Source organism: Microtus ochrogaster, chromosome 8, assembly GCF_000317375.1.
Source record: "Microtus ochrogaster isolate Prairie Vole_2 chromosome 8, MicOch1.0, whole genome shotgun sequence".
NCBI lineage: Eukaryota > Metazoa > Chordata > Mammalia > Rodentia > Cricetidae > Microtus > Microtus ochrogaster.
This window is the reverse complement of record NC_022015.1, coordinates 53,930,169-53,958,166: the sequence shown is the minus strand read 5'-3', so window position 1 is coordinate 53,958,166 and position 27,998 is coordinate 53,930,169. Positions and strand designations below refer to the sequence as shown.

Here is a 27,998-nt window from a genome sequence, read left to right as displayed (position 1 = left end):
AAAAAAAAAAAAAAGAAGTGGTCTCCATAGCATTTATTTTTCTGTTGCTTTTGGAAGCTATTTTGTGGCGTGTTTCTGGGAATGGTAGGTAAGCCCACCACTGTGGGTGAATACATACATCTATTAATTATGTAAGACACCTTTCCATTTCCAAGTACCATCTTTTGCGAAGCTGATTATTGTTTAGTTTTGCTTTGGAGACAGGGTCTTACTGTGTAACCTGGCTAGCCTGGAACTCGCTATGGAGGGGGAGGGAGGGAGCGGAAGGAGGGTGAGAGAAAGAGGGAGAGGCAGACAGAGACAGAGAGATAAGAAACAAAGTGAATGGTTTCCTTGGCCAATCTAGCAGTCTAGGCAGAGAAACAGAGGGGTGTGCGAAAACATCGTGCACTGCAGGAATTGTAGACACAGCCTCAAATTTGAGAGACAGAGAGTGACAGAGAGACACACACATGCACACACAGAGAGAGACACACATGCACACAGAGAAACAGACAGACAGACAGAGATCTACTTGCCTCTGCCTCCTTAGTGCAGGGATTAAAGATATGTACCTACATGCCAGGCCCTAAGCTGTTGTTCTAATGACTAATTTTTTACACTATACTTTTACATGATTGTTCAGGGACCTGTAGTTGAATGACTGCATTGGGAGACAAAGCCTTGTCTTGTGAAGTAGCTGTATTTATCTAATAGTAAACAACTTTTCAAGGCACTACACGGTAGGCCTCTAGAATTTGATTATCTTCCCACTGCCTTTAGGGATGTAAACATTCCCATCTCCGACTCATGGTTACCATTGAAGACTAGAGTGTTACTTGTATGTTCCACCAAAGGTTATAATGGTAGATAAATTTGCAACAGTTTGTCAACTGTTGGCAGACCCCAAGAATTTACCCTAGTTACTGTTGCAAAAGTTGAATCTTTTGTTCTCTCCTCTATCCCAAGGTCCTAGTCCTGTCTCTGAATTAAAAACATGCAAATAGCCAGAAAGTTTGGTTTTATCCTTTAAATTGTAACCATCAGCATTCCTTTAGTGATTTTTATTAAAATGCTGAAGATTTAAAATATGATGCATGCATTTTAAATACAACTAGACTTTTGAAAAGTAAAAAAAAAAAAAAGCCATGCTACTACTCTGCCTTTGGGATATGCATTCTGGGAACTGTTTTTAAACATTTTAACCAAAGTGCTCTGATAGAATTACAGTTGCTGCTGGTTATCTTGAGTTCACTTGCAGGTTGTTTGTTCTTACTGGTTTTCTTTTTCTTTTTTAAATGAAAAAGTGAGCATTCGCCATGTGTTGCTCTAAAGGAAATCAGTCACAATTGTTCACAACAAAAGGCATGTTTCAAAATGAAAGCTCTGAGCAAAACCACTCTGGGTTTTCATACTTGCAGCAGGACAGATGTTGGCATTGTGATGAAGCAGAGTTTGCTTCTCTTTGGCGTCACTGTAATGGTCCATTCCCTGGAGCAGCTGGAGATGAGATTGCGTTGTACTGAAATGTTGATCAGATGCTTACACTGTAATGAGTGTTGACTGTGTTATACTCAACTCTGTGCTGTAACGAAACATACTCTGTCTGAATCTTTATTTGATGGCATGCTGAGAAAAATTGTTGTCCTCCTTTCTCTGGGTCAGAATAAATTTAAAGTAAAACTCTAAGCAATAGGACCACGCCCTTAAAAAAAAACCCCAGCTCCTCCTTTCTCAGAAGCCATCATTGTCAATAGTTCCTCAGTGAGGGACAGAGGCTCTGAGCCGCTCACTGTTCCACGTAGGAATGTTAATGGGTCTTGTACACGTCCTGTGCAGGCAGCCACAGCTGGTGTGAGTGCTTGGGTGCAGTGGTCCTGTCATCGCCAGAAGATACTGTTTGACTCCAGCCCCCACCCCCGCCACCTCTGTCTCTGATATTTATTCATTCTGCCCCTCCTCAATGATCCCTGAACCTTGGGCGATAGATTTGTGATATAGATGCCCCACTTGTGACCGAGCACTCCACAGACACATATTCTCTCTGCCCTTTGACCAGTTGTGAACTTCTGAGTTAACTAGTGTCTACACACACACACACACACACACACACACACACACACACACACACAACACACCCTTCCTTGATGAGCACTGGAGCTGTACTAATTTATGGGTCAAAGATCTGAATCAATAGGGTAGTTTAATACTATGTCTACTTAGAAAAAAAAATTGGTAGTTTCCTTTTTGGGCCTATAAGTCCCTAATCATGGGTTCTTTGTCAGATTTATAGCGCCGGGTATGTAATTTCATTTCACCTTTTTCTGACCATACTAAAGGGTTGTTAATGTGGCAAAATGATCCTAATACTAGAAATTGACAAGGAGGGTGTGTGCCGACATGTGCACTGCGGATCAGTCTTTTTTTCTGAGTATTGATGGAAAGACTTTCAACAATATGCCATCGAACAGACTCTAAATAAATATCCTGACAAGGTGAATTCCATCCCAAGAGTGGAAGCTTGGCTTGATAGCAGAGAAGGCTTTCTGCATGTTAAGTTGACTAAAATAGAAAAATCTGTATGATCATCTTAAAAGGGGCATAGAACACTTAGCTAAAATTCAGTAACTGATTACGGCCATAGTTACATGACCACATGCTTGACAACCCCCAGCAAACTGTATTCTTAGGAAGACTTTGTTTTCTGCTTATAAATTTGTCAGTAAAATTAACTTTAAAAAGAAGTAGAAAATAACCTGACATGTACTCCTGAGTAGATTAAAATTTGGTAAAAGAAGGAGTTGGGGAAATGGCTCCATGGGTAAGAGCTTTTGCTGCCCAAGCTTGAGGATCTGAGTTCAGTTCCCCAGCACCCTGACATCACTGCATACACCAGTAACCACACCAATGGGAGTAGGGATTGGAGGGGGCAGGAAGAGACTGGAGGATCTGGATCCTTGGGGCTGCTGGCCGGCCAAGTAACTAGGAGTCAGGAGCGGGACAGTTCCACATTCAGTGAGAGACTGCCTTCCTGGGGTAAGAGAGTGCAGGACACCCAATATCCTTCCTCTGGCTTCCACTCATGTGTGCACATGCACATGGACCTGCATGCATGCACACACATGCATGTCAAACTGTAAAATTTTGTAAAATAAAAATAATAGAATTTGTTATTTTGGATACTTGTTAAAATATGTCTGCAAATTGTGAAGCATTTGGCCTTTATGGTTTTAAATTGAGATGTTTCTTTACACTTAAAATAAGATTACAGGTGTGGAGGTGCACACCTGTAATCCTATCATGGGGAAGGCAGAAAGATCACAGATTCACAAAAAAAGATGCCAATGACCTCTGCGGGAAACTAGTCCTTTTCTTTGCCATCCTCAGGGTGTTTGTTCTTCTGAATTCTTCGTGTGCGGAGATTTTTAGCCTAGGGAAATCTTCTGTTCTTTGATGCATCGTTAAGATTAATTGAGCCTCTAGATTTTGCATTTTCTAAAAGCAATTTAAGTATGAAGAGTCGGGGCAGCTTTTACTGCCGCATCTCCTGTGCCCCCTTTTCAGCTTGTGGCCAGGTCTGGAGATGATGTAGGAGGAGTGGCACTAATTGCATTTTCCCTTCACTTTTGCCAAAGAAAGGGAGACATATTTATGCTGTCAGTGAGGAAATGGATGAATCAGAATCAGCACTCTGATAGCATTGTGAGTTACAGTTCAAGAAAGAGAGGAGAAATAAATCCTTCCAGATTTGGAGACTGTAAAACCAAAGGCTACTTGATAGGCTTCGAATAAATATTTATAGCCTGTTACTTGTGCCCTCAATTTCATCTCCATCCATTCTAGGTCACTTTGTTCCAGTGACCTCAACTTTGTCTCATCCATAGCTCTGCTATCACAGTCACCTCTCAGGCAAGAACAAGCTGAAGGAAACCCTGGCCCTTGTCGCATGCCGCGTGATTCTGTGTTGCTTGTTTCCCTATGGTTCCACAAGAAAATGGGAAGAGGAGCCTTCCTGGCACCCTGATGGAATTAAAAGGGGAGGGGGTTCTCAATTTGGATTTGGAAAAATCCCCAAATGTAACCCATTTCACTGTTCCGTCAAATCTCCACCCCTACCCCTACCCTGTGGCATCCTCTCTGGCATCAAGTGAAGTCTTTCCTTACAGACATCAGGTGCCCCCCCCAGTCAGCCCCTACCCAAAGCAAAAAGACAGCCCTATTCCTTCAGCATTTTTGCCACATTTGACAAGAGACCTCTGTCCTTTGCATGTGACAAGCAGCACTCGTGGGGTGTACACAGAAACCTCTTTATTTTTTCCTCTCCATGAAAAGTGGTCAAAAGCCTTTCTTCTGAATGAACTCACAGGGACCTTTCCTTTTTTTTTTTGGATTTTTCAAGACAGGGTCTCTCTATAGCTTTTTGATTCCTGTCCTGGAACTATCTCTTGTAGACCAGGCTGGCCTCAAACTCACAGAGATCCGTCTGCCTCTGCCTCCCGAGTGCTGGGATTAAAGGCGTGCGCCACCACCGCCCAGCGGGACCTTTCCTTTTGCTCACTATTTTAGAAAAAAAAAAGTTTCACTATTACATCTGGTGTCCAGGACTGCTGTGATGTTGGCGAAGTCCCCACCCTCATGGTAGCCAGTCTCTGTCCTCAGTGACAATGTGTGCAGACAGGCATTCTTCTCGCACCTTGCTGAGATCTGACCTGTGGGAGCCAAGCTGAGAATGAAGGAGAAGCAAGGGGTAGGTTTTGTCTTAGTTGTCTGGAGAAACTCTTACACAATTTGATTTCAGGAGGAAAAGTAGTTTTGGGGTAGGAAGATGTGAGTCCATTCATTATCAAGATAAGCTTGAAAATGCTGTGGCGCACACAATAGGAATGTCTGGGAGATGTGATGTGGTTTAGAGATAGGTCAGCCTTCTCTAAAGATACAGATTTGAGCGCTGTCAGCATACTGACCTTAGCAAACACTGAAGGAGTGCGTGCTTGAAGTGAGAAAAGAATTGAGGGAACACCAGGGAGCAATCCCGAGGGATAGAAAACATCCTCACTCTGCGATGGATGCCCTTTGACTTTAAAGAAATCATTTGCCCCCTTTCAACGCTAATGTACTTAATGACAAACATTTGGGTAGGGGACTTCTAGTTTCTATTCCTTTGCAGGAGTCTTTATGACTGCTTTGGGATGAATAGGGAATATTAATTACTTAATTTTGTGACCTTGATAATATCTCTTGACTCATACACTTAGATGAACTTCCTATCTTTTTCTGATGAGAAGGGTGGTTGGATATTGTCGGATTTTTCTTTGGATCACCAGTTCGCAAATAATGACTTATTATGAAAGCTTGGCCTTAGCTTACACTTGTCCCACTAACTCTTATAACTTAACCCATATTTATATTAGTCTATATTCTATCACGTGGCTTTTACCTCTCTCCCATTCTATATGTCTGACTCATTCTGTGGGTCCATGGCATCTCATGAGCTTGATTCATCTCCTACTTCCTCTGTCTCTGCCTGGAAGTCCCACTCACACCAACTGCCTAGCTATTGGTCTTTCAGCTTTTTATTACACCAATCACAGTAATACCTCAGAGCAATACCTCTTCACAGTATTCTACATTTCCCCCTTTTTGTCTAAATAAAAGGGAAAGGTTTTATTAACTCTAATGTAGTAAAACTAAGTACAATCAGAACAATTATCAGGTAAGAATTACATTCACAATGTCCAGTCCATTTGTATTTGACAAATTCAGAGAAAATACTGTATTATCTGTCTTATCTTCTTGAGTCCAAAGTTTTATACCTTAACTACTTTTTATCATAGCTTGTATTATCATTCTAAAAAATACCATTTTGCATCTTAAAGCATCTTCTTAAATAAACCCCTACCCCTTAAATAAACTTAATGTCTCTCAACCCATACACTTTACTGATGTGGCATTCCCCTCTGTGTGTTATGAATATGTTTTATTACCATTGGTTAACAAAGAAGTTGTTTTGGCCTATGGCAAGGCAGCATATAGGTAGGTGGGAAAACTAATCTGAATACAGGGAGAAGGCAGAGTTAGGTAGATGCCATATAGCCACCCAAGAAGCAAGAGGTAATGAACCACGAGCCTTGTGGTAAAATATAAAATAATAGAAATGGGTGAATTTAAGATGTAAGAGCTAGTTAGAAATATGCCTGAGCCATCAGCTAAACATTGTCATAACTAATATAGTTTCTGTGTGATTATTCAGGTCTGAGTGGCCAGGTAAAGAAAGAATATTCTCCATTTACAAGTGGTGCCCAATATGAGGCAAGAATATCCACATAAAGCCTCTCCAATTACATTTTACCTCTTTTGTGTTTCTTTTCTGAATTTGGTAACAAGGAAGACTATAACTATCTTGTAGTTAGAGTATTTGTCAGGACCTCTGGCTCCAAAATAAATTCACAGAGACTTAATATTAATTATAAATGCTCATCCAGTAGTTCACACTTATTACTAACTAGCTCTTACAACTTAAATTAACCAATTTCCATTAAACTACATTCTGCCATATGGTGTTACCTCTCTTTCATCTTGAACTTCCTGTTTCCTCTTCGTGTCTGGCTAGTGACCCCCTGACTCTGCCCTTCTTTCCAGTGTCCTTAATCTGGTTCTCCCGCCTAACCTTGTCCTGTGAATCTCATCTATCTATCTAAATATATCTATTTATGAACTTGAAAATATACCTAACATGACTATAAGTTTGACTATTATAGATGAATAAGTATTAATCTGTATTTCTTAATTATGCATTACACTTTTAAATGAAATGAATAAATGTGATACCCTAAACAAGAGTAGAAAAATATATACAGTATAACAAAATTAACTTTAAACTTGTATCAATAAGCCAAAAACCATACCAATGTAAAATATTTTGATAGTAATAGCTGTTTTTAAAAGTAGATTCAATAATCTATCCTTTTTCTCCTATAATTTGAATATCATCTTTTCCTTTAGAAAGAGATCTTTGACTTTTAACTCCTTTGTTTAGATTTTTTTCCTGACTATGATCAATAACAACTTGTAACCAACCCCCATTAAATGATAACAACCACCCATAATCCATCTTTTGGAAATGTGAGCATTGCTCTCTAGACTACTTCCTGTTGTTTGGGGGGTGTTGGTATCTTTAGGGAAACCTTGCTAAAATCAGGATAATTGTTAGGTCTTGGCTGGAGTATTTTGGGGGCTGGATCATCTCAGTCAGCAGCCTTGAATCTGTTTTGTTTTCAGAATTCTGAGGGGACTATAACAAAGGCATCACCTGGGCCCTCTGTTTTCATTGGTGTTTGATCCCCTTGTTCTGAAAATACATAAACCTTTAAAGGTAACATACATTACAAGTATGGGATATGTAGCGTGCACAAATCAGTTAAAGGTGATTTTTTTTTTGCTTTATGTTTGAGCAGGTAAAATATACAGTATGTGTTTTGTAGTTTTGAAGGTTTATTTCTATATATCTGTAGACAGGATCCTCAGGGGGTCTTCATTGAACAACCTGATCATCTTTAACCTGAATGAATCCACAGCATCTCACTTCCTCTGGAAATAAAAGCATAACCTATTCCCCAAAGCAACATACCTTTTTACTTTCAGTTTGAAATCAAGGTATTTTTAAAATGTATAGGTTGAGTTAATCTAGCAGCTTTCATAATCCAGCGTCTCTTAGCAGCCAAAAAGAGTCAAAGACAACAACACAGAATTCAGAGTCTCTGTGCATATTTACATAAATTTTTCTTTTATGTTACTTTACTCCCTTTTAAGGACTTTACTATTATTTTAAAACTATTTTTATAACTGTCTATACCCTTTTTCTTTTCTCTCCCAAGCCTTTGTGTATTTTTAACAGACTGTAACCCATTTAGAGGTTTTTTTTCCCATCTGGATCTGCCTTTGCTGAGTATCTGTATTGTTTGTTTGTTTTGATTGCATGAGATGAGTCTTCACCTGCTGTATTAGTCACCAGCATGGTGCAGCTTAGTGCATGGCATTGGTGTCTGACTCCTTACCCCTTTGGTTCCCTGAGAGCTTAGCTTCATGGTGGAGGTATTGGCAAGGGCCACATTTACCGCCCCAGCTCTGGGAAATTGTTGGGTCCATGGTGCCACCAAGTATCATGCTGCCTGTTTCCTCATAAACCCATTTAAGTGTTTATTAGCAGGGCCTCTTAAAAGAGCTGTGCTGACTAGCAGCTAGCACCAAGCCAAGGAAGCTACCTTTTAAAGGAGCTGCACCTCTGTTAGTGGTATCAAGCTTACCCAGGTAAAGGTGGTTACCAAGAAGCTGTGTTTGACTGTGTTTCGTGTGTTTGGAACCTGCTTCCCCTATTTTTAAGGTTGTATGTGAATCTATGCTGCTGGATGTTTGGGCACCTTTTGTAGGTGGAATTTCTCTGTGTCTCAATAGTAACTACCAAATAACCACATGGAAACTTATTAATTATTAATGCTTGTCTGATAGATAGCTCGGGCTTATTACTAGCTAGCTCTTACAACTTAAAGCATTTCTATTAATCTATATTCTGCATGATATAACATGGAGTTACCTCTCTTTTATCTTGGACCTCCTGCTTCCTCTCTGTGTCTGGCCAGTGACCCTCTAATTCTTCTCTTCTTCTTTCCAGTGCCCTTAATCTGGTTCTCCCACCTAACTTTGTCCTGTGCTGCTATTGGACAGTCAGCTTCTTTATTGAACCAATCACAGTGACACATATTCACACATGTATAAAGGAATATTCCACACTATTTTATCTTCAGCTCTATCAGTGATCTGAGGATATAATATTATCTAAGTAAACAAGAATTAAGAATGCAAAACTTTCAAAGCTATAGAAATTACAGAAATAGCCGGGCGGTGGTGGCGCACGCCTTTAATCCCAGCACTCGGGAGGCAGAGGCAGGCGGATCTTTGTGAGTTCGAGACCAGCCTGGACTTCAAGAGCTAGTTCCAGGACAGGCTCCAAAACCACAGAGAAACCCTGTCTCAAAAAAACCAAAAAAACAAACAAACAAAAAAAAAAACAAAAAACAAAAAAAAAAAGAAATTACAGAAATAGCTGGCTGCCTGGATAGTCACCCAGGGTTCCTCTGAAACATTGGGGCATCCATCTTTGGCCTACAATTGAAGACATCAAGCCTGCTAAAAAATTTTTAAAAATTTTGAGACACAGGAAAATAGCAAGCTTGAAGAACCTTGGTATTTATGAGGTCAATAGCAAATGATGATTAACACCCTGCCTGAGTGTTCAATGCTTAGCTACTTACTCGGCTAAGATAACTTAGTGAACCTCTCAGAGTCTTATTTCCCCATCTGTACAAGAAGATAATGATCCTGGCAATTCTTAGCAAGGGGTTGAGGAATGTTCCCAAAACATTTAAAAGCTACCTGGGATAGATGCCCTCTCTAGGTGTAAGCTGCCTTTCTACATTCACAGGGACAGGGGCACTGTGTGGTGAAAAGCGGCTTCATTTCGGGGACAGACATTTTCACAATAAGAGTGTGGGGCCAGTGAGTTGACTCTGAGGAGAAAGGTGCCTACCGCCAGGACTAAAGGCCTAAGCTTGACGTCGGTAACCCACAGGGTGGAAGGAGAGACGCAACCCCTGCAAGGTGGCTCTGACCTCCACTTCTGCATGCTGCACATGCACCTGAACACAAAATAAAATATAACTTAGAGAATGAACTGAAAGGAGTGAAGAAGAAAAATCCTCACTGCTTCCTTATACGTGGGAAATTTAGGTGACTGAACTCTGTGGGTCATAAAACTCCATTTCCTGCCTACAAACTGAGCTATGGGTTTAAAAGCCATGCCTACTAAATTTCAGTCGCATTCAGTTTAACAGTTTGCATGGGACAGGCTTCAAAGCGTCTAGCCCTTCCTGTTTTATATTGCATTTGGTGTTCTGTTTAGCTCAGAATACAGCTGTGTACAAAGGTGACCACAAACCACAAGCTCTCCTCTTTCTCTGTAATAAAACCTTACTATCATCAAGTGTCTTGGAAGCTAGGAAACTCATGGCTGTGTCATCCTCTCAGCCAAAAGAATTCCTAAAACTTGTTGCTTAGGAAGCTTTAGGGTGTTAGCTTCAGAGTCCTTTAGAACATTTTCCTTGTCCTTAGAATCTATTGGTTTCAGCTACTTAAAGGCAAAGACATGTGCCTCACGTAACATTGGCTGTTGACACTGGGGTCTCCAGTTTCTTCCTCTTAACTTCATATGTATATTAAAGACTGAGTTCAACTTGTTTGTCAGGCACAGTGAAATGTGTGTACCCCTGTGCAACGTTCTGTGTGCTGAGGAGGACAGTGACCTGTCTGTAGTAATTCAAAGCAGGGTTTTAAATGAATAAATAAGAATAAGCCTCTAGGATTAGTCCCATTGAACATTCAGCGCAAGCAGGGAAGGGTGCATTGCTGCAGGGATTAGCAAATGGTTGGCTGTGGAGAACAGTATCCATGATCCAGCCACATTCTGAGTGATGGACAGCCTCAGCACTGTGCCACCCATCTTTCCTCTGGCACACAGACTCAGAGCAGGAACCATAAAAGCATGCTTTGGCCCATGCTTTGTTCCAGAACCCTCTGCCTGGTTGTTAAAGGAGCCCTTTGATTCATACCTACCAAGTCACAGAAGAGCCCTGCCTTTAAAATTGCTACACTCTGAGGGAAGACGAGGTGAGACTCTCCTTCCACTTCAGCCTGGGAGTGAGAAAACAGAGGAAACCCAAGTCTAGAGCGAGATCAGCCTGTGATCAAAGCAAACCTGTTTGTGTGGGGCCTTTGCTGTCTGCACACCTACTGATGACACCCTATTACTTGACTCTTACAACAAAGTCTGTGTCCCCATTTCACAGATAAGGAAGGTAAAGCCTAAAGAAGTTTCATGGTTGATGCAAGGCCACAGTGCTGAAAGTATAATAATCTGATTTCAGGTTTGGTCTCTTCTTTGATTATAGTCCTGCTGAGTGCTAATTTATAGAGATCGTATAGAAAATTTCTAAATACACACTTTAATCAGCTTTTCGTTACTCTAACAAAAGACCTGAGGCAATCCACTTAAAAAGAGGAAAAGCTCATTGGGGCTGATAGTTTTGAAGGCTCCAGTCCACAGTCCTTTGGCCTTATATTTGGAGGCAGTGTATTATAGTGGGAGCACATGGTAGAAGAATCCTGTTCATGGAGCAAGAGATTGATGTGTTCACAGCTCCTTCAAGAGTATAATCGCTAGTGGCACAAAACCTCCTTCATTAGACTCTTCCTTCAAAGGCTTCCCCACCTCACAGAACACGCATGATCTGGAAGGGCCAATTATATACATGCAAACAGATTCTCAGACTTTTGAACATTTTCATTTTATTAACTTTATATGTTACATAAAATCTATCAGTTCTCTTTACTTTATACATGGTTTGAAAGTGATCATGTGTTTTCCCCCTTCTTGACAAACGCACTGAATCTTACAAGGAAAAGGATAGTACAGGAAGAGAGAAGGTTATGCCAAAGATGGATGCTTATAATGTTGAAATATGTGAGAACAAGACATTCCAACCCTATTTTCTATTTTATCTAAAAGATATAAAGGAACAAAGAGTATGGATTAGGAAGATATTTAAACTTATAACTTAATTTCTTTAATGATATTCTTCCTTGAGAAAAAAATTGAAAGTAACTAGCATCTGCATCTGCTTACATGAAGCTGGCTGAAGGAATGAACCGAGCTTAAGCCTCTCCCCTTTCTAACTTTCAACTTTTTCTACATAAATATGGCTCCGTGCAATGGTATGATAGCTGCTAAAAGCTTATTAAAAGTTTTATTTAAAATGAAAGCTGAGAAGGGTCTGAAGATCTTCATCACCTTGGTAAATTTCTTACTGTCTCTTCTCCCTTTATAGTTGGGTAGATAAGAGTCCTTGAAGGTATATACCATAGACCTCTCAATAATGTAGAGTTGGAACACCTGGTAAATTTGTGAGACTAATAATTCTATTTAATTGCAAGGTTTTGGTAGCTAGACTTGTGACACTACACCTATATCCATCCCCACCTGTGCTTCAACAGTCCCCAATGAGCTCCATCTTGTATTGTGGGGGTACCACCAAGACAACGAAGCCAACCTGGCTTGAACACAATACACGAAGCTTGCTACAGAGGTAGATAGTAAAGATGGTGAGCTGGGCTTCTCTCCTTTTTGCTTTCTCAGAAGTAGCCAGCTTTGAAGCACTATGGTAGCAGGGCCAAGGCCCATTCGGAACTCTTTTGGTGGTGTTAAAATGGGCCCAGGAAATTTTCAGTGCTTTGTGAGGCCACTGGAGTCTGGGTGCTGGAGGCCTCAGGCAAATGTAGCTTCAGGGTGTTCCTGTTTGCTTTCTGCCTACTCTCAAGGACTGAAAGCTGATCTTTCACCCACAGTGTCACTGGATGGAAACTTAACATTCCAGTTTAGAGTTAGAACTGAGATTGATGTTTGCACAAAAGATCTTCCTTCCTGGTGAAGTGTGTTCCTACTCCTGTTCTTTCCTCCTCTATTTACATCCCAGGTCCTTGTGGACATTTTGAGATCCAATGCTATATGTAGTGAATCACATACATTTCAAGTGTTTGTATTTGATACATATTTACTACACATATGCACACCTTGTCTCTAGTATGCAAATCAGTGTGGGGCATCTTCTGTGTTCTACCTGGTCAGTACAGACACTATTTTGACTAGTTTGAGTTATTCTGAACACCAAAGGAATAGAGTGGGCATGGTGACATAGGCTGATATGGGATAAGCTTCTGTATGTTGTGAATATGTTTTATTACCATTGGTTAATAAAGAATCTTATTTGGTCAATAGCCAGGCAGAATAGAGCCAGGAGGGAAATCCAAGCAGAAAGACAGAGGGAAAGAAGGTGGAGGCAGAGTGATGCCAGCAGCTTCCAGGAAAGCAAGATGAAAGGTAACAAGCCACAAGCCTCGTGGTAAAATATAGAATAGAAATGGATTAATTTAAGTTGTAAGAGCTAGTTAATAAGCTTGAGGTAATAGACCAAACAATTTACAATTAAGTCTCAGAATGGTTATTCAGGTATTGGCAGGCGGGAGAGAATATAGGTCTTTAATCCTGGCACTTTGGTATAACATGAAGGCCTACTTGTTTGGGTTTCTGTCCTCCTATCAGGTCCCACAGCCGTTTGCCCCAAGGAAAGTCACAGAGAGGTCTACATAAGTTATAAACTGATTGGCCCATTAGCTCAGACTTATTAATTCTTAGATATTAACCCATTATTCTTATCTTAGCCACATGGCTCGGTACCTTTTTTGGTGGGCAGGTCACATCTTCCTTCTTCTGTGTCTGGGCAGGACTGTGGAGGAATGGGCTTCTTCCTCCCTGAATTCTGTTCTCATTGACCCACCTCTACTTCCTGTCTGGCTGTCCCGCCTATACTTCCTGCCTGGCTACTGGCCAATCAGTGTTTATTTAAAATATAATTGACAGAATATAGACAGTTGTCTTTCACCACTTTAGGAGGCAGGGAAGTCTGTCAGATCTCTGTGAATTTGTGACTAGCATGATCTACATAGTGAGTCTCCAGGCCAGCTAAGACTACACAGGGAGACCTAGAAAGACTCTGTTTTAAAATAAAACAAAATACGACCATAGAGTACACACTGTGTTTGAAATCTTCTATCCAGGATTATGCTATGATCCAAACATCTTTTTTGAGTGAAAAATACCATTGTCTAAGTCATGTATTTGTTCCTTTGAGGGTATCTGGGTGGATTTTGACTTGGGATTATTACAAATAGTAAATCAGGAATATTCTTCTTTTATTAGAACTCAGCACTCATCTCTCTTGGGTTCTCAGTATATCCAAAATTAGTGCATATATTCTTTTTTTATGCTGACTTTTTTTCCTAAATTGATGTACCAGTGAACATTCCTAAGTTCCTGTGTTTTCAGAGTACAATTTTCTTTTCCTTTAGATTAATGATGCCAGCCAGTGTTGGAGGTTGAGACATTTGCTACTCATCTCAGATTATACTCATAAACATACATGTGTTTACATTTTTCATTTATTTGGTATAGATTGAGAGGTAGAAATTTGCCTTGCCATATGCCCAAAGGCTTACCAGTAAAAAAATGAAAAATGTCACAGAAATGAAAAAAACATTAATTTTAAAAATCAAATATTAATCATAATACCTGAAGAGACATCTAGTTTTATGGTGTAGAAGTGAACATGAATTTCAGCTGTACACATATAATATTTAATTTATAGAGTGAAACCAGAAGGACTGTTCAACTAGGGCTTGGTCCTTTAGATTCTGCCTCTCACAATTCATTTGCAACAGTTTGAATTGCATTTTATGACTTCGATTTTCTCTCATTTGTTCTTGATTGCTTTGAGAGGAAGCAGTAACTCAATATATTAAACTCCATTTAGAATCTTCAGCTCTGAGCATTTTAGTTCTGTCAAGCATGTGCCAGCAGAAGGTTGAAAAGAGATGGAACCACAGGGCTCTAGTTTATTGGGTTACATAATGGTCCATTCAAGTCACTTACCTGTGTGGGCCGGAGGGCAATATAACCAAGAATAATATTCCTGGCATTAGAAAGAACTGTCACAGGAAGAGGTGCCTAGGATCAATCTAGAAAAGCCTGTTAGGCTAGCTTTCCAAATAACAGCCTTCACTTCCCTTTTGAACAGACTTATATTATTTCAGCCATTCACTATAATTCATTCACACAATGGCTCCAGAAACACTGAATAGTCTATGGCAGGCCATGTTCTTGATACTGGGCATATGGCCCAGAGCAAAACTGGTTTTGCTCATAAGGAACTTGAATTTTTAGGTGGGGAAGAGGCAAGAAAGCATTGACGTAGGAATAGAGATCAGAGTGAGATGGAAGGAGGGACAGAGAGACGTGATTCTCCCAGAGGAAATAAAAACTGGATAAGAGGCTTGGAAATGCAGGCAGAATATAGGAAACTGCTTTTTTTTAAAAAAGCTAATGTCAGAGAGAACAACCAGTGTCACTTCATTGTGGAACTGAGCAGTGGGGATGACCACCAGAGGAAGTCATCTATGAGGATTAGGGCAGTGTCTAGATAGGCTTCAGGGCAAGGAGGCCTCTGGGGTTGGAAGTTTAGAGAAGAGGTCAGCAGGAGGGCAGAGACTCATCAGGAAAGCCATGGCCATTGGGATGATATTAGCCTTTTTCAAAAAAATACACAAAAAAATCTAAGGATTCTGAATAAGAAAGCAATAAGTCAAATTTTTAAAAATGATTATACTGAAAATTGGGTAAAGTGGACTATACGGGAAAGGCATGGAAGGAAAATAAAAAGAGACCTCTAACTGGTGAGGCATAAGTGGTTTACTTTGTGGGATTATCAAAATCACTCTTCTTTAATAATTACATTAGTACCTGGACATCAGACATGGGTAAACAATGATTGGCTTATTAGCAATAATTAGTAATCTTCTACAGATACAGATATTTTAAAATACCTCCTATTTTATGAACACTTTTCTCCCTCTGCTGTTTAAGTTAATGGACCGTTCCTTGTACACATCCATATCTGAGACTCGTCTCTCTTCATCTTCTGAGTATAAAGGTGTCCCCCAAATCCATTTTCTGCTATTCCCAGCTTTTAGAGCATCCTTCTGTCTTAAGAATTAATCATCAAATTCTCCCACAGTCCCTGTGAAACCCATCAAGCAGCAGCATAACAGTTTTCAAACTAGGACCTTGATTTATATTGGTTCAGGCCTTTGTTCTTCCAGATTATTGGCAATTGGGCCTTTTGAGATTTTTTTTGACAACTGGCCCTTTCAACAACATCAGTAACTAATTTATAACATATAGCTTATAGACCAGTATTTAATTTATAAACTGCAATCAGGAGAAAACAGGACTTTGCAGTGCTGAAATGACTGGGAGCAATAGACACTTAAGTCATTGGTTCGTTCCGTCTGCCGTTATTTGCCATCCCTTCATCTTTGAAACATCTGGCAGATCCTAAAACATGGCTCTCATTGTGTCATTCTTGTCAAACTCTGAGCAGCAGCCTACTACTTCCCATGTTAAATACAGAAACTTCTGCAGGCACTCGCATCTCCATTCTGACACCATCTTTCCCCATTATTCTTCTCCAGGTAGTAACTTCATCTATTAGTCAAGTTCACTATGCTGCAGTCATCTTCTCCTTCTATATAAAGCATCACCCATTAAAATCCTGTCCTTCAAATCCTCTCTCACACCACTTCCTTTACACTGCCACCAATATGCAAATGATTTCTCTGAGTCCCGAAACGCCATTGCACGTAAAGACATCAGTAAGCATGTCTGTACCCACAGAGGCCAGGTTCTCTATGGGTGTTACTTAGGCTCTGGTTTTCCCTGAAAACTGGGGTCAATAATACCTACCCATGAGACTGTTGTGAGGATTTAATGAATTATGGCAATGTGCAAATTAGTTCTGTAACCGACACGAACACTTAGCATTGTCTTTATCTTCAGGACCCATATTTAGTAGACACTTTAAATAAAACCTGTTTGACATGGAAGACAGGAGGCTTGGAGAGCTGCGCAATGCTGAATGCCACTGATCCCTGTACCCTCCGTTCTTTTTTTTTTTTTCCAGCTGAAAAAAAATTACCACCCATTCAAAGTGGCCACATTTGTATCTAAAGGTCACTCCAACCCTACCAAAACTGAACTCTTAACCTCCACCCGTGTACCTTTCCTATCTATTTGATATTACCATCTAAATTACTTATTTCTTTGAACACCTAAATTTAATCTCCTGGCCGGTCTTACTGTTTGAACCTCAAATCATGTCGTGTCCACCCACTTCTCCCCACCACCTCCTCTACAACCCTAGTCCCGCACTCTGCTTGCTGCTTCCTAATTTTGTGTGCCTCTTGCCCCTTTTCAGCTCATTTTCCACTGTTTTTTAAAGCATACGCCAAGCTTAATGTGATGTTGTCTGCCCTGAGTCCTGCTTCCTTGGGGGCTGAGATGCATCCTGGAGCTCAGGAGTTTGAGGTTAGCCTCAGCAAAAACATAGTCTCAACTCCATCTCAAACAATAACATACAAATAAAACACACGCCTAGCCGGGCGGTGGTGCACACGCCTTTAATCCCAGCACTCGGGAGGCAGAGGCAGGCGGATCTCTGTGAGTTCGAGACCAGCCTGGTCTACAAGAGCTAGTTCCAGGACAGGCTCCAAAACCACAGAGAAACCCTGTCTCGAAAAAACAAAAAACAAAAAAAAAAACACAAAAAAACCCACACGCCTATTGTAACCCTGCCTAACACTCCCCAGTGGCTTCTCATTACAGAATAAGATATACTCAGCCCTCTGCCCTCTCAGGCCACAGTCCCCATCACACTTTCACCATCCTCCACCACCCCACCCCCTGCCTGCTCCCCCGCTTTTCCCCAGACCAGTGGATGTCTTGGCTCTTAACTTAACATTGGTTGGAACACTCAGACCCCTGCAGTCCACAAGACTTGTTATTTATAACTTAACTTTACCTAGTTGTTCCTTAACCTCTTCTATCGGTAGTGCCCCATCACACCATCCTACTTTTACCCCCAAAGGCTTCCTGCCAAAAGTCCCCTATTTGGTCACCACCCCCATTCCCACCCAGTAGAAACCAAATGTCCTCACATAAGTCTCATTTCCTAAGCACAGTACCTGGTACACAGTAAGTAGGCATGCTGGGATAGGAGATTTGGCTGAATGAATGAACAAATACAATCCCTCTTTTAATGAGATACAAAGTTCTGTGTCAATTACATATGCCAAAACCTGTTGTTCCTTTAAAGATGTATCTATTTTTCCATTCGTTTAATTCCCATGCTGAGTGAACATTAGTGGCAGAAATATGACGATTTAGAAAGTCAGAAAGCTTCTCCCTCCCAGCCTTAAATGTGCTTATTCTTCCCCCCTCCCGCCCCAGACTCTGCCTTCGTGTAAATTACCGTCCTCTCTGGCCTTCTCCCTGTAGGTTCTAATCACCCCAATGTCTTACTCTCCAGACCGCAGCCAAAGAACAGTTCGGCTGCTACCGTACCCTTCTGCCGTTCCTTGAGAACGCCTGGGAGCTTTCCTTGTTATCAAGAAAGACCAGAACTTGCTCTTGTCCACCACCAGGCTAACACTTCTGGTTCCCGTCTGCCACCTAGCTGGGTAGCAGGGGCTTCCCTCTTCCAGGACGGTTTTTACAAAGCGCCGCCGTTGCCTCCTTTAGATCTCAGAAGACTGTGTTCCCTTCCCTCCGGAAGCCCTCCCAGACTAGCCCACGCTCCATCATAAAGCCCCTCATCGCCAAGGGCCCCGTCTTTCTGAGCTCATACTTGCTTCACATAGACTTCTCACCGCCGCGGCCTTTACAACCTGATTTCCCGCTAGCCCGCGCCCAGTGACTATTTGCGGAAGGAACGAACTGACAAGCCAACCAACCACCGCTAGCCCTTCCCCCGCCGGCGCGCCGCAGCAGTGACGCATTAAGCTGGCGCCGCGAGGACGGGCGTGTCGGGGCGCCTGCGCGACGGGGCGCGCATGCGCAGAGGCGCGAGCCTGCTGACAGATTCTCTAAGGCGGCGGCGGCAGCGGCGGCCTTCGGCCGCGGGGAATGGGAATCTCAGGGCCCTGACTGAGCACCGCCCCCGCCTCCCTGCCGAGACATGGCTCAGGAGAAGATGGAGCTGGACCTGGAGCTGCCCGCGGGCACAGGCGCGAGCCCTGCGGAGGGCGGTGGCCCGGGCGGTGGGGGCCTCCGGAGATCTAACAGCGCCCCCCTGATCCACGGCCTCAGCGACTCCTCGCCGGTTTTCCAGGCCGAGGCGCCCAGCGCCAGGCGGAACAGCACGACGTTCCCGAGCCGCCACGGCCTGCTGCTCCCGGCCTCGCCGGTCCGCATGCACAGCAGCCGCTTGCACCAGATCAAACAGGAGGAGGGCATGGACCTGATCAACCGAGAGACGGTCCACGAGCGCGAGGTGCAGACCGCAATGCAGATAAGCCACTCCTGGGAGGAAAGTTTCAGCCTGAGTGACAACGACGTGGAGAAATCCGCCTCTCCAAAGCGCATCGATTTCATTCCGGTGTCTCCAGCACCGTCCCCGACCCGGGGAATTGGGAAGCAGTGTTTTTCACCGTCCTTGCAAAGTTTTGTGAGTAGCAACGGATTGCCTCCAAGTCCTATTCCCAGCCCCACCACCCGGTTTACTACCCGGCGAAGCCAGAGTCCCATCAACTGCATCAGACCAAGTGTTCTTGGACCATTGAAAAGAAAATGTGAAATGGAAACTGATTATCAGCCAAAGAGATTTTTCCAGGGCATCACCAACATGCTGTCTTCTGACGTTGCACAGCTGTCAGACCCCGGCGTGTGCATAGCCTCCGATACCCTGGATGGAAACAGCAGCAGTGCCGGATCTTCCTGTAACTCACCAGCGAAAGTCAGCACTACCACCGACTCTCCTGTGTCGCCTGCCCAAGCAGCCTCCCCCTTTATTCCAGTAGATGAACTTTCGTCTAAGTAATTCACCCGTCTTGAATCCCCCTCCCCCAGTGGAGAGAGAGACAGAATCAAGTTAGAGCAAGCACTGAACCTTGTCGATTAAGTTGAGGCTGTTTCCTATTTGACTCTTTCCCCCTTTTTTTGGAAGTTCCTGAAATGTTATTCTAGAGAATTTCTATGTCAGGTTCCTGCGGACGCCCTTGAATTCAGTGTAGTAATATTTTCGGACTTTTTATCAATAAGTGTGTTGAAGCATACATTTTACGCTGCTAATATGTCTAAATACATATGTTATCCCTTGATTTTTTAAATAATTGAGAGCTCTATTTATTTATGGGATTATTAAGTTCTGATGAAAATATAAATGTTGAATTTCAGTTTAGTAAACTGATGTTTTAAAATTCCATAGTTCATGGCACACTAATTTTTAATGTTTTTAGTGATTACTGTTTTCCATCTCTTGAAGAACTTACCTTCTTACAGCTTTAAAGAAAAATGTTAGTCATATCAGTCCATTGGTTGTCTGGTAAACCTAAGGGTCCTTGGATATTTAATGTCCTGGGCACAAGAGTAGATGGGAGGGGAAATGCCAAAAAGAGAAATATTTCATTTTTCAGCAAATATTTTAAAAAATTAAAATTAAGTATATAAAAGCAAACATTTAAGAAGGACATTTTCTAACAAAATTTTAATAGTGAAGTCACACCAGTATAACTTCAGAAATGAAAAGTTTCTTTTTGAAAACATTTTTAACCAGAAAGTGCATTCTCTTGGGTATAATCCTCAAAGTTCAATGGGACTGTGCCTTGTTGTCTTAGCTCACTGTAGAAGACAAAGACAGGGCTCTTGCTACCATGACAAACTTAACATTTGAGAAATGTAGATGTTTGGGAAACCCCATTGAGTGTTGGGAGAACACCCAGACAGACGATATTCTCTCAATCATCGATAGACTTTACTATCCAGCCATGTCTTGATTGTTAAAATTCTTGCCAATGAGAAGCCAAAGCAGCATTTGGCTGCTTTTCTGCTCTGCCCATCTGTCACCTGCTCAGGAAGGAAGCAGCTGTTTCCTTGCCAACAGGTACTTCCTACACCCTACCAAGCTAGGACATAGACCTCCGACTTGGATTCTGACGGAGTGATGCATCTCTATTGTTGGAGCTACATTAGCAACAGTAGAAATGTTACTTGAAGGCCGATGGTGTACAGGAGATCAGTGGAGAGTCGCAACGTGTCATCATCACTTAGAAAGTGCAGTTATGGAGTGCTTTTCTTTTGCGATTAAGATAAATGGAAAATAGTTTTTATATTGTACTTTATAATACTTCATCTATCCTAGATAGACAAGGCAAGCAGACAGACAGGTGAAATGAATAACAGATCAACAGGAAAAGGTTAAAAATAATACCTTAAGAAAGACCATGACAAAAACTCATTTTTAAAGTCATTGCCTACAGATTTTAAGAATTATATGGAATTTTTACAACTATGAGAATAAATGGAACTGGTCAACTCTTGACAGTTGCATCAAGTTTCAGTGAAATAACATCAAGGGTAAGGTTGTGTCTGTATGTGTAACATTTCTGGGTAATAGTGTATTTTGCTGACACCCTGATTGTTCCTCAGCTTAAACTTACAATATATCCAGTTTGCTGTGGGGTGCTTGACCTACTTATAGAGGAACTTTAATAACTTCAAAACAAGATTCACCGCCACATTTGATGTGTTCTTGCAGGTTGATGCCATCGATGCCTCATTTCCTAAACTGGATGCCATGTGACATCTGACTTCTTCCTGTCAAATACAGCGTAACCACCAAGTTCTGTCAGTTTCTTCTAAAGTGTGTCTCAGTGTGTCTCGTGTTCTATTCCAGCTCCCCTCGTCACCTGCCTTCCTGTGTCTCACCTACCTTATGGCTTGCTCTTCACACTGGCTCCCGAATAATCTTAATACATTATAAACTTGATTTCTTTCACGTTCATGCTCAAAAACTATATTATTTCTCTCCTGATAGTTTAGGTAGTTCTGTATAGTTTCTGACTGTAGTGACCTGTAGTGGTGTGGCTGTTCCCGAAAGGAACTCCAGTCCTCTCGTCTCAGAACTCCCCTCCCTCCTGCTGCTGCAGAGACTAGACTTCTTGGTAATCCCTAAATAGATTACATATTCTTTCATGTTTGCACTTTTAAAATGGATGTGTTTGTATATGTGTGTACATGTGTGCAGCACACACACTGTGGTCAGAGGACAGTGTGCAGAGTTCATTCCTTTCATCCTGTGCATTCTGAGAGTCACTCAAGTCACCAGGGGTGTCAGCAAGTTGTCATGTCTTGTTTTTTGGTAGATTGTTCTTTCTCCCCCAATGATATTCCAGCAAATGCCTTTTTAAGTTTGTTTATGTGTGTGTGTGTGTGTATACATGCATTGTGCACATGCATACACACACATATGAAGTCAGAAAGCAGTTTGTGTGAACTGATTCTCTCCTTTCACAGTGTTGGCTCCACTTGGCAGCAGGAGCCTAAATTTACCCACTGACCCATCTTGAACCAGCCCTCCTCCACTTTTTAATTCCACATGAACTTCGACTGAAAACTGTGTATAGATTATAAAATACTTAAGTAATGTATACATGTATATAGTTAAAAATCTGCCATTTACTATGTAAACTTCATTGTCTCTTCCTACAGGTAACATCTGCTGACAGTTTGGTGTGCACTCTGCAAGCTGTGATGCTCTGCATTTCCCTGCATAGATATGTGCATGTAGATGCAGGGCATCAGTATGCATTGGCAGTTCTCTGTTTGTTTCACCCCATCTTTAATCACTCACTAGGTCTTACTGATTTTATCTCCTGGAATCTAACTCCCGGTTTCAATCTCTGCTGCCAGCAAGATCCAGGCTATTGTATCCTTCTTGGGCTGCTCTCCCAGTGGTGCTCAGCATCCTCACTCCTGTCTGCTGTCTGTTCGTTTGCTCAGCGTTACCCTTTTAGTATTGCTTGTTTTTTATTTTTATGAGTGTACAAAATGCATCGGTTCTGGCTCAGGGCTCTGAAGGATTGGCCCCTGCCTCTTTCTTGTTTTTGTTTGTTTGTTTTGTTTTTGTTCCACCCTCGCTAGTTAGCTATCCTCTTTTGAAAAAATTATTTATATGTATATGGGTGTTTGCCTGCGTGTATATTTGTGCACCTTGTGCATGCCTGGCGCCCACGGAAACCAGAATAGAGCCTCAGATCTGGTCTATGATAACTGGAGTTACAGACTGTTGTGAGCTTTCATGTGAGTGCTGGGAATTGAACTCGGGTCCTCTGGAAGAGCAACCAGTGCTCTTAACCTTTGAGCTGTCTCTCCAGCCCTCTCTTTCTGCTTTTTAAATGCCTGATATTCACTCTTACTGCTTCCTTTCGCCAGGTCGTTTTCCTACAATCTATGAAGGCCTTTATTTTTCTAAACTGCTGCTTTTCTGTAGGTGGTAAATCTTAAGTAAGCTAAGACTCAGCGTTTGTATGAGTAATTTACATCACCATAGCAACTTTAACTATTCCTCCTTAGCTCACGTGGACATTTGCTTCCAAAAACACATTTTTAAGATATTAGTGTTGCCAATTCAGTAATTCTGACCTAAAGCAATTAACAGCACTTAGTTAAAGGGCCATTTTGTCATATCTAATAAACTTCTGCAGTATATTTTCTTTTCTTGTGGGTGTAAAATATATATCGTGAATGAACGAAATCACAACTGGTTACTAAACCAGAGGGCTGCTGGATGCTGGGACTTTTAAGCATACTTAAAAGTGCATGCCCTCCAGAAGGACCTGGATCAGGTTGCCTTCCAGCGAGTCACATTGATTAGTTCAACCCATTACACAACCTACCTACCTCAAGAGACCACTTGAGATAGTTGGTAGGAAAGGCTGGACTTTTCCCCCTGTATTTTTGGGGGGGGGGTAAGGGGAAATTGGTAGAAAATTAGAGAGAGGAAGTTGCTATAAGATGAGGCAGGGAAGGCAATGTAAATTACAGTCCTAAGTGGGTATCAGAAAAGAAAAGACTTGCCCTTGGAAAGCAGGGCTAGAAACCTGGTTTTCTTTGACCGGAATGAAAAGGTTGGCAAAGACACTGCAGCTGTTGGTTTGCTTTTGCAGTGGTTTGGGGAGCAGAGGTATGGAGGAAGACTACACATATGATCAGTAGTAAATTAGCTTCGCATCTGCTTCCTCCATCTAGTTAATGAGGAACTTAGGGTCAGAAGTGAACTAAATGATTAATGGCCTGAGAATGGCTAAAGGAGAGGCTTAAGAATGAATAGAGGGCTAGCCAGGCCACACTGGATTCTGTTCGCATCCGCACAGAGGTGAGCTGAACTGACTAGGTTTGGGAGTCAGCTAAGTAGCTACTAGTTAATGTGAGCACGTTCCTGGGAAAGTACAGTTGAGTGAGAGGCGTTGGGGATGGTCAGAGGATGAGTGGGATCCTATTCATGATCTAACCTTATAACCTGTCACACCAATGAATATGGAGAACCTGGTCTCATTGTAGCACTTTTAACTATAATTTTTCACAGTTGATCTTATTTAGCTAGAAGGACAGCCCAAGAGGCAAGCTTCCACCTGAACTCCACTTACTTGGTAGACATTTGTATCGTACTGCCCCTAAGAACCAAGACACAGTTTGTTGACATCTAAGTATTTTTTTTCTGAAAAATTAAAATAATATTTATGTAAAATGTAATGAACTGCTCTCTGTGTATCCAGCATTTTTAGGGGCTAGTTTTCAATGTAATTATTTTACCGTTTACTGAGATGGTCTTAATCCTTGTTTTCTGAATGAGGAAATAGGGGTGGAATGGTGAGGACACTTGCCTGGGAGTCCAAAGCTGGAAGCTTCGCTGCTGGTTGCAGTGGTTATGAATGGATTGCAGAGCCAGGCTGCTGTGGTTCAGGGGCAGTACGGAACAGTGAAGGGACATGGAGCTGGCAGCTGTCATTATCGTGTGCTTCTGAGCAGTTCTTTCCCTCTGTAACCTCCCCCGGATTTGGGTCCAGCTCACTGAAACTGCAGAACAAGTCTTATTTTTCCGTTTTAGCTCTAGTTGTCATCCTTCCTTTTCAAATCCAGAGCACCGATTCTTCTCTCATGGCTACTGCTTGCTCCACATTTTAGAGACGTTGGGTACTTTCTTCAGTGAAGTAAACAGTTCAGATGACAGTTCTCTCAGGACCCTTTGCCGTACCAGGTGGGGAGGTCAGAGTCATCTAGCAACATAAATTTTTGTGAGTATCAGTATTGTATATTGTTTATATCTGGACTATTTCCATGCAGCATTCAATATGGGCTCAGGCACCATTTTCATTAACACCCCCCCACACACACACACACATATACACCACACTGTTTAACCCTTATGATAGCCCTCTGAGGCAGATAGTATGAATTTGCTATGACTAATATGAGAAAATCAAATTTTGTCATTTAAAACGCCATTTTTAATTTTTCCCTTTTGAATTTTGTTCCTTTTTGTTTTTTCCTTGGTTATTTATTTTATTCAAGAAGACTGTTTCCCAGTTACTTAACGTACTTGCTAATTGTGTGAGTGTTACCATTCTGTTTTTAAGTCAAATGATATATTTATTTTAGAATGATTGTGTTCCAGGAAATGATCAGGAAGATTGTCTTTCATCAGTGGTGAAATACTGACGTGTGTAAGGAAATCATTCCAAGCTTCACATTTTAAACTGATTTGCTATTTGAAACCATAAGAGATACTCAAACCCTCCCCCTTTTATTGTTTTGTCTAAATAAATATAAGATTTGTTATCCTGTTGAATATGGATTATAGACGTCGTTATATGTAATTTAAATTGATTCAGTTGTTTTTATATTTACTGTTTCTATGAAATAGAGGAAGAACCAATTTGAGTCTTCTCTCCTTGCTCCTCCTCTGCCCTTAAAAAAGAAAAGAAAAAGGGGAAAACACTCTCTTGTACACATTTAATCCCAGCACTCAGGAGGCAGGAGCAGACACAGATCTCTCTGAGTCTGAAGCCAGCCTGGTCCGTATAGCACGGACAGTGGTATACAGTGAGACCCTGTCTCCAAAAATACCTCTGTAAGTTAAAAAGGTAAAATTTTAAAGGAAAACATAGTAGAATTTAAAAATAATCCCAAACTTCTTATACCTAAATGATAAGTTTCACTTATTTTACAGACGCACCCCCATAGCCCTCCATAAGACATTTAAATGTGGAGTCTTTGAGAAACTTTTCTCATTTTTTAACTTTACTTCATAGAAGAAATATCACCTCATTGGTGAGTAAAAAGGGTTCAAACCAAGCAAATTTCCCTTTGAATATATTTGAGAATTGGTAATTAGCATTAATGTCACATCATGTCCCTTACTGAACCCTTTGAATTCAATGCCATTTAATACATACTCCCACTTCCTCCCCTGTTTCCTTTCTCAGTTTTCTTAAATAGGTAGGCTGGATTTTTTTTTCTTTTTTACAAGGCTTACTGAAATGTGGACACACATGTACAGACACACACAAACAGGAACTATTGCACTCTTTTTGTTTTGTTTTATTTTGGTTTGGTTTTCAAGACAGGGTTTCTCTGTAACTTTGGAGCCTGTCCTGGAAATAGCTTTTGTAGACCAGGCTGGCCTCGAACTCCGAGAGATCCACCTGCCTCTGCCTCTGCTGAGATTAAAGGTGTGCACCATCACTGCTCAGCTAATGATTGCACTTTTATAGCGCTTTATATTTTGATTTTTAACAAACTCCTCCATCTCAACTTCTGCCCTTCAAGAGGCAGCTATAATGGATGTGGTAGCTGTGCCACAAGCCTTTTGTTCCTAATTTTTAATTTGTCCCTTTTGAACTTCTAGAATACTGGTAGCAGCATAAAAATCACTTGTTAACAAAAAATAAGTCAACATGTTTCAAAATGGGAACCCAAGAGCCCATTTTCACGTCTGTGGCAGTGAGACACAGGACCACCGTGGCTCTTCTTCCAGTTGCCTACTGGGGTCCCCATGGCCTGACTGCCCTCTAAGGTTGACTTAAACAGGCAGCTGTGGACCAAGACAATGGAGAAAGAGCCTTGCTGCCCTAGCGAAGCAAGTTAGTTGTTTGAGGTAATTATTCTTCTCCCTCACTTAAAGGACAAAGAAAGATTTCAGTCTTGCCATGCAGGATCACCGAAACTCGAGTGACAAATAGCTATTCAGAGTCAGTGCCTGTCCCTCTGAGTGAAATCTATGGGCTGTCACTGAAGGAGCAGGTATTTCTTTTAGCATCAGTAAATGTCGTCTGGAAGGAGCTGTCCCACAGGACTTCTCTGTGAGGAGGAGAGTGATAGTGTGGCTGTCCTGAACATGTATTTATTCTTCGTTTCAACCTTCCTCTAAGATTTAAAGTCAGGATATGTTTAGGAATTACTTCAAGTCACTCCCTTGTTCGCTATTTTGAGTCCACTGGAGGAGGAGGTAGCAAATAAAGACAATAGTATTAAGTACCAGGTGGCTTGAGATCAAGAATTACAATTCACTCTTAGCATTTCTTTTAAAAAAAAAAAAAAAACAACTCTTACACCTGAATTGAAATTTCATTTGTCCTCAAGGCCTCATTTACCATACTGCTTACTACAGAGACTTCTGAAATGAGCGTGCGTGTGTACCTCTAATGACTGCCACTTAATTCTAAGATTAAATCAAAGCAAGCAGCGTGAGAGACAGCCTTCCTCCTCCACATAGCCCCTGGATCCCAGGACTTCCCACACAGTTGCCTGAAGTTCCTGCTCCCACGGCTGCCTGTGCTTTCTGGCAAGGATGTCTGTCCTCTCCTCAACATGACTTTCTCCTTTCTCCTGCACCCCAGTTGGCCCTTTAACTAACTCTTTAAAACTTACCTAAAGGGGCACAGTGGTTCTGATGGCCTTTGGTCCTCCCAGGACTCTCTTTGAGAATCATCACATAGACAGGACCTTTCCTTATCCAAACCACAGTGGACTACATGTTGTTTGTGTAATTCCTTGCCTTTTTCCCATGCAAGTCAGAACTCAGTCTTTTACTTTTGTTCCTAAGACCTGAGCATAGCACATTAATTACCCAAGTTTTTATTAAGTAAATGAATCAATGGATAAGTGGATGAATGAGTGACATTTTTTTTTTGTTTTGGTTTTGACTTTGTGATATTTATGGGTGAGATTCTCCTTCTCCCATTGACTGACAGCAATTGATTGAAAACCTGGTCATTAAGCACTTACTTGGGGACACTGTGTCTTTAAGTGAGAGGAATGCAGTAAGATTCGTAGCAGAAGGAGTCTAGTCACGTGGCTGAGCTCTTAATAGCTTCCTAAGAGTTCATTAAGCAATTTTGATTCGAAAACCTATTCTAAGCCTCCCACTGGCTAGTTTCTTGGCATATGTTCATGTGAGAAGCCAAAC

The 27,998-nt window shown here is 41.6% G+C and overlaps 2 protein-coding genes across 5 annotated transcripts in view; both read left to right on the top strand.

The window, feature by feature from the left end:
- Window positions 1–27,998, top strand: part of Pip5k1b (phosphatidylinositol-4-phosphate 5-kinase type 1 beta) — a 255,553-nt gene that overhangs the window by 57,716 nt on the left and 169,839 nt on the right. The gene's annotated exons all lie outside the window — the stretch shown is intronic.
- Window positions 18,608–25,415, top strand: Fam122a (family with sequence similarity 122A). 2 transcript variants are annotated; one of them, XM_005352082.2, is made up of 2 exons: window positions 18,608–21,106; window positions 21,288–25,415. In XM_005352082.2, the coding sequence occupies exon 1, from the start codon at window positions 18,711–18,713 to the stop codon at window positions 19,569–19,571; it is 861 nt and encodes a 286-aa protein (XP_005352139.1). In that variant the 5' UTR covers window positions 18,608–18,710; the 3' UTR covers window positions 19,572–21,106; window positions 21,288–25,415. The 2 variants fall into 2 exon arrangements, with proteins under 2 accessions (XP_005352139.1, XP_026637089.1); XM_026781288.1 differs by having other exon boundaries at window positions 18,608–24,825; window positions 25,206–25,415.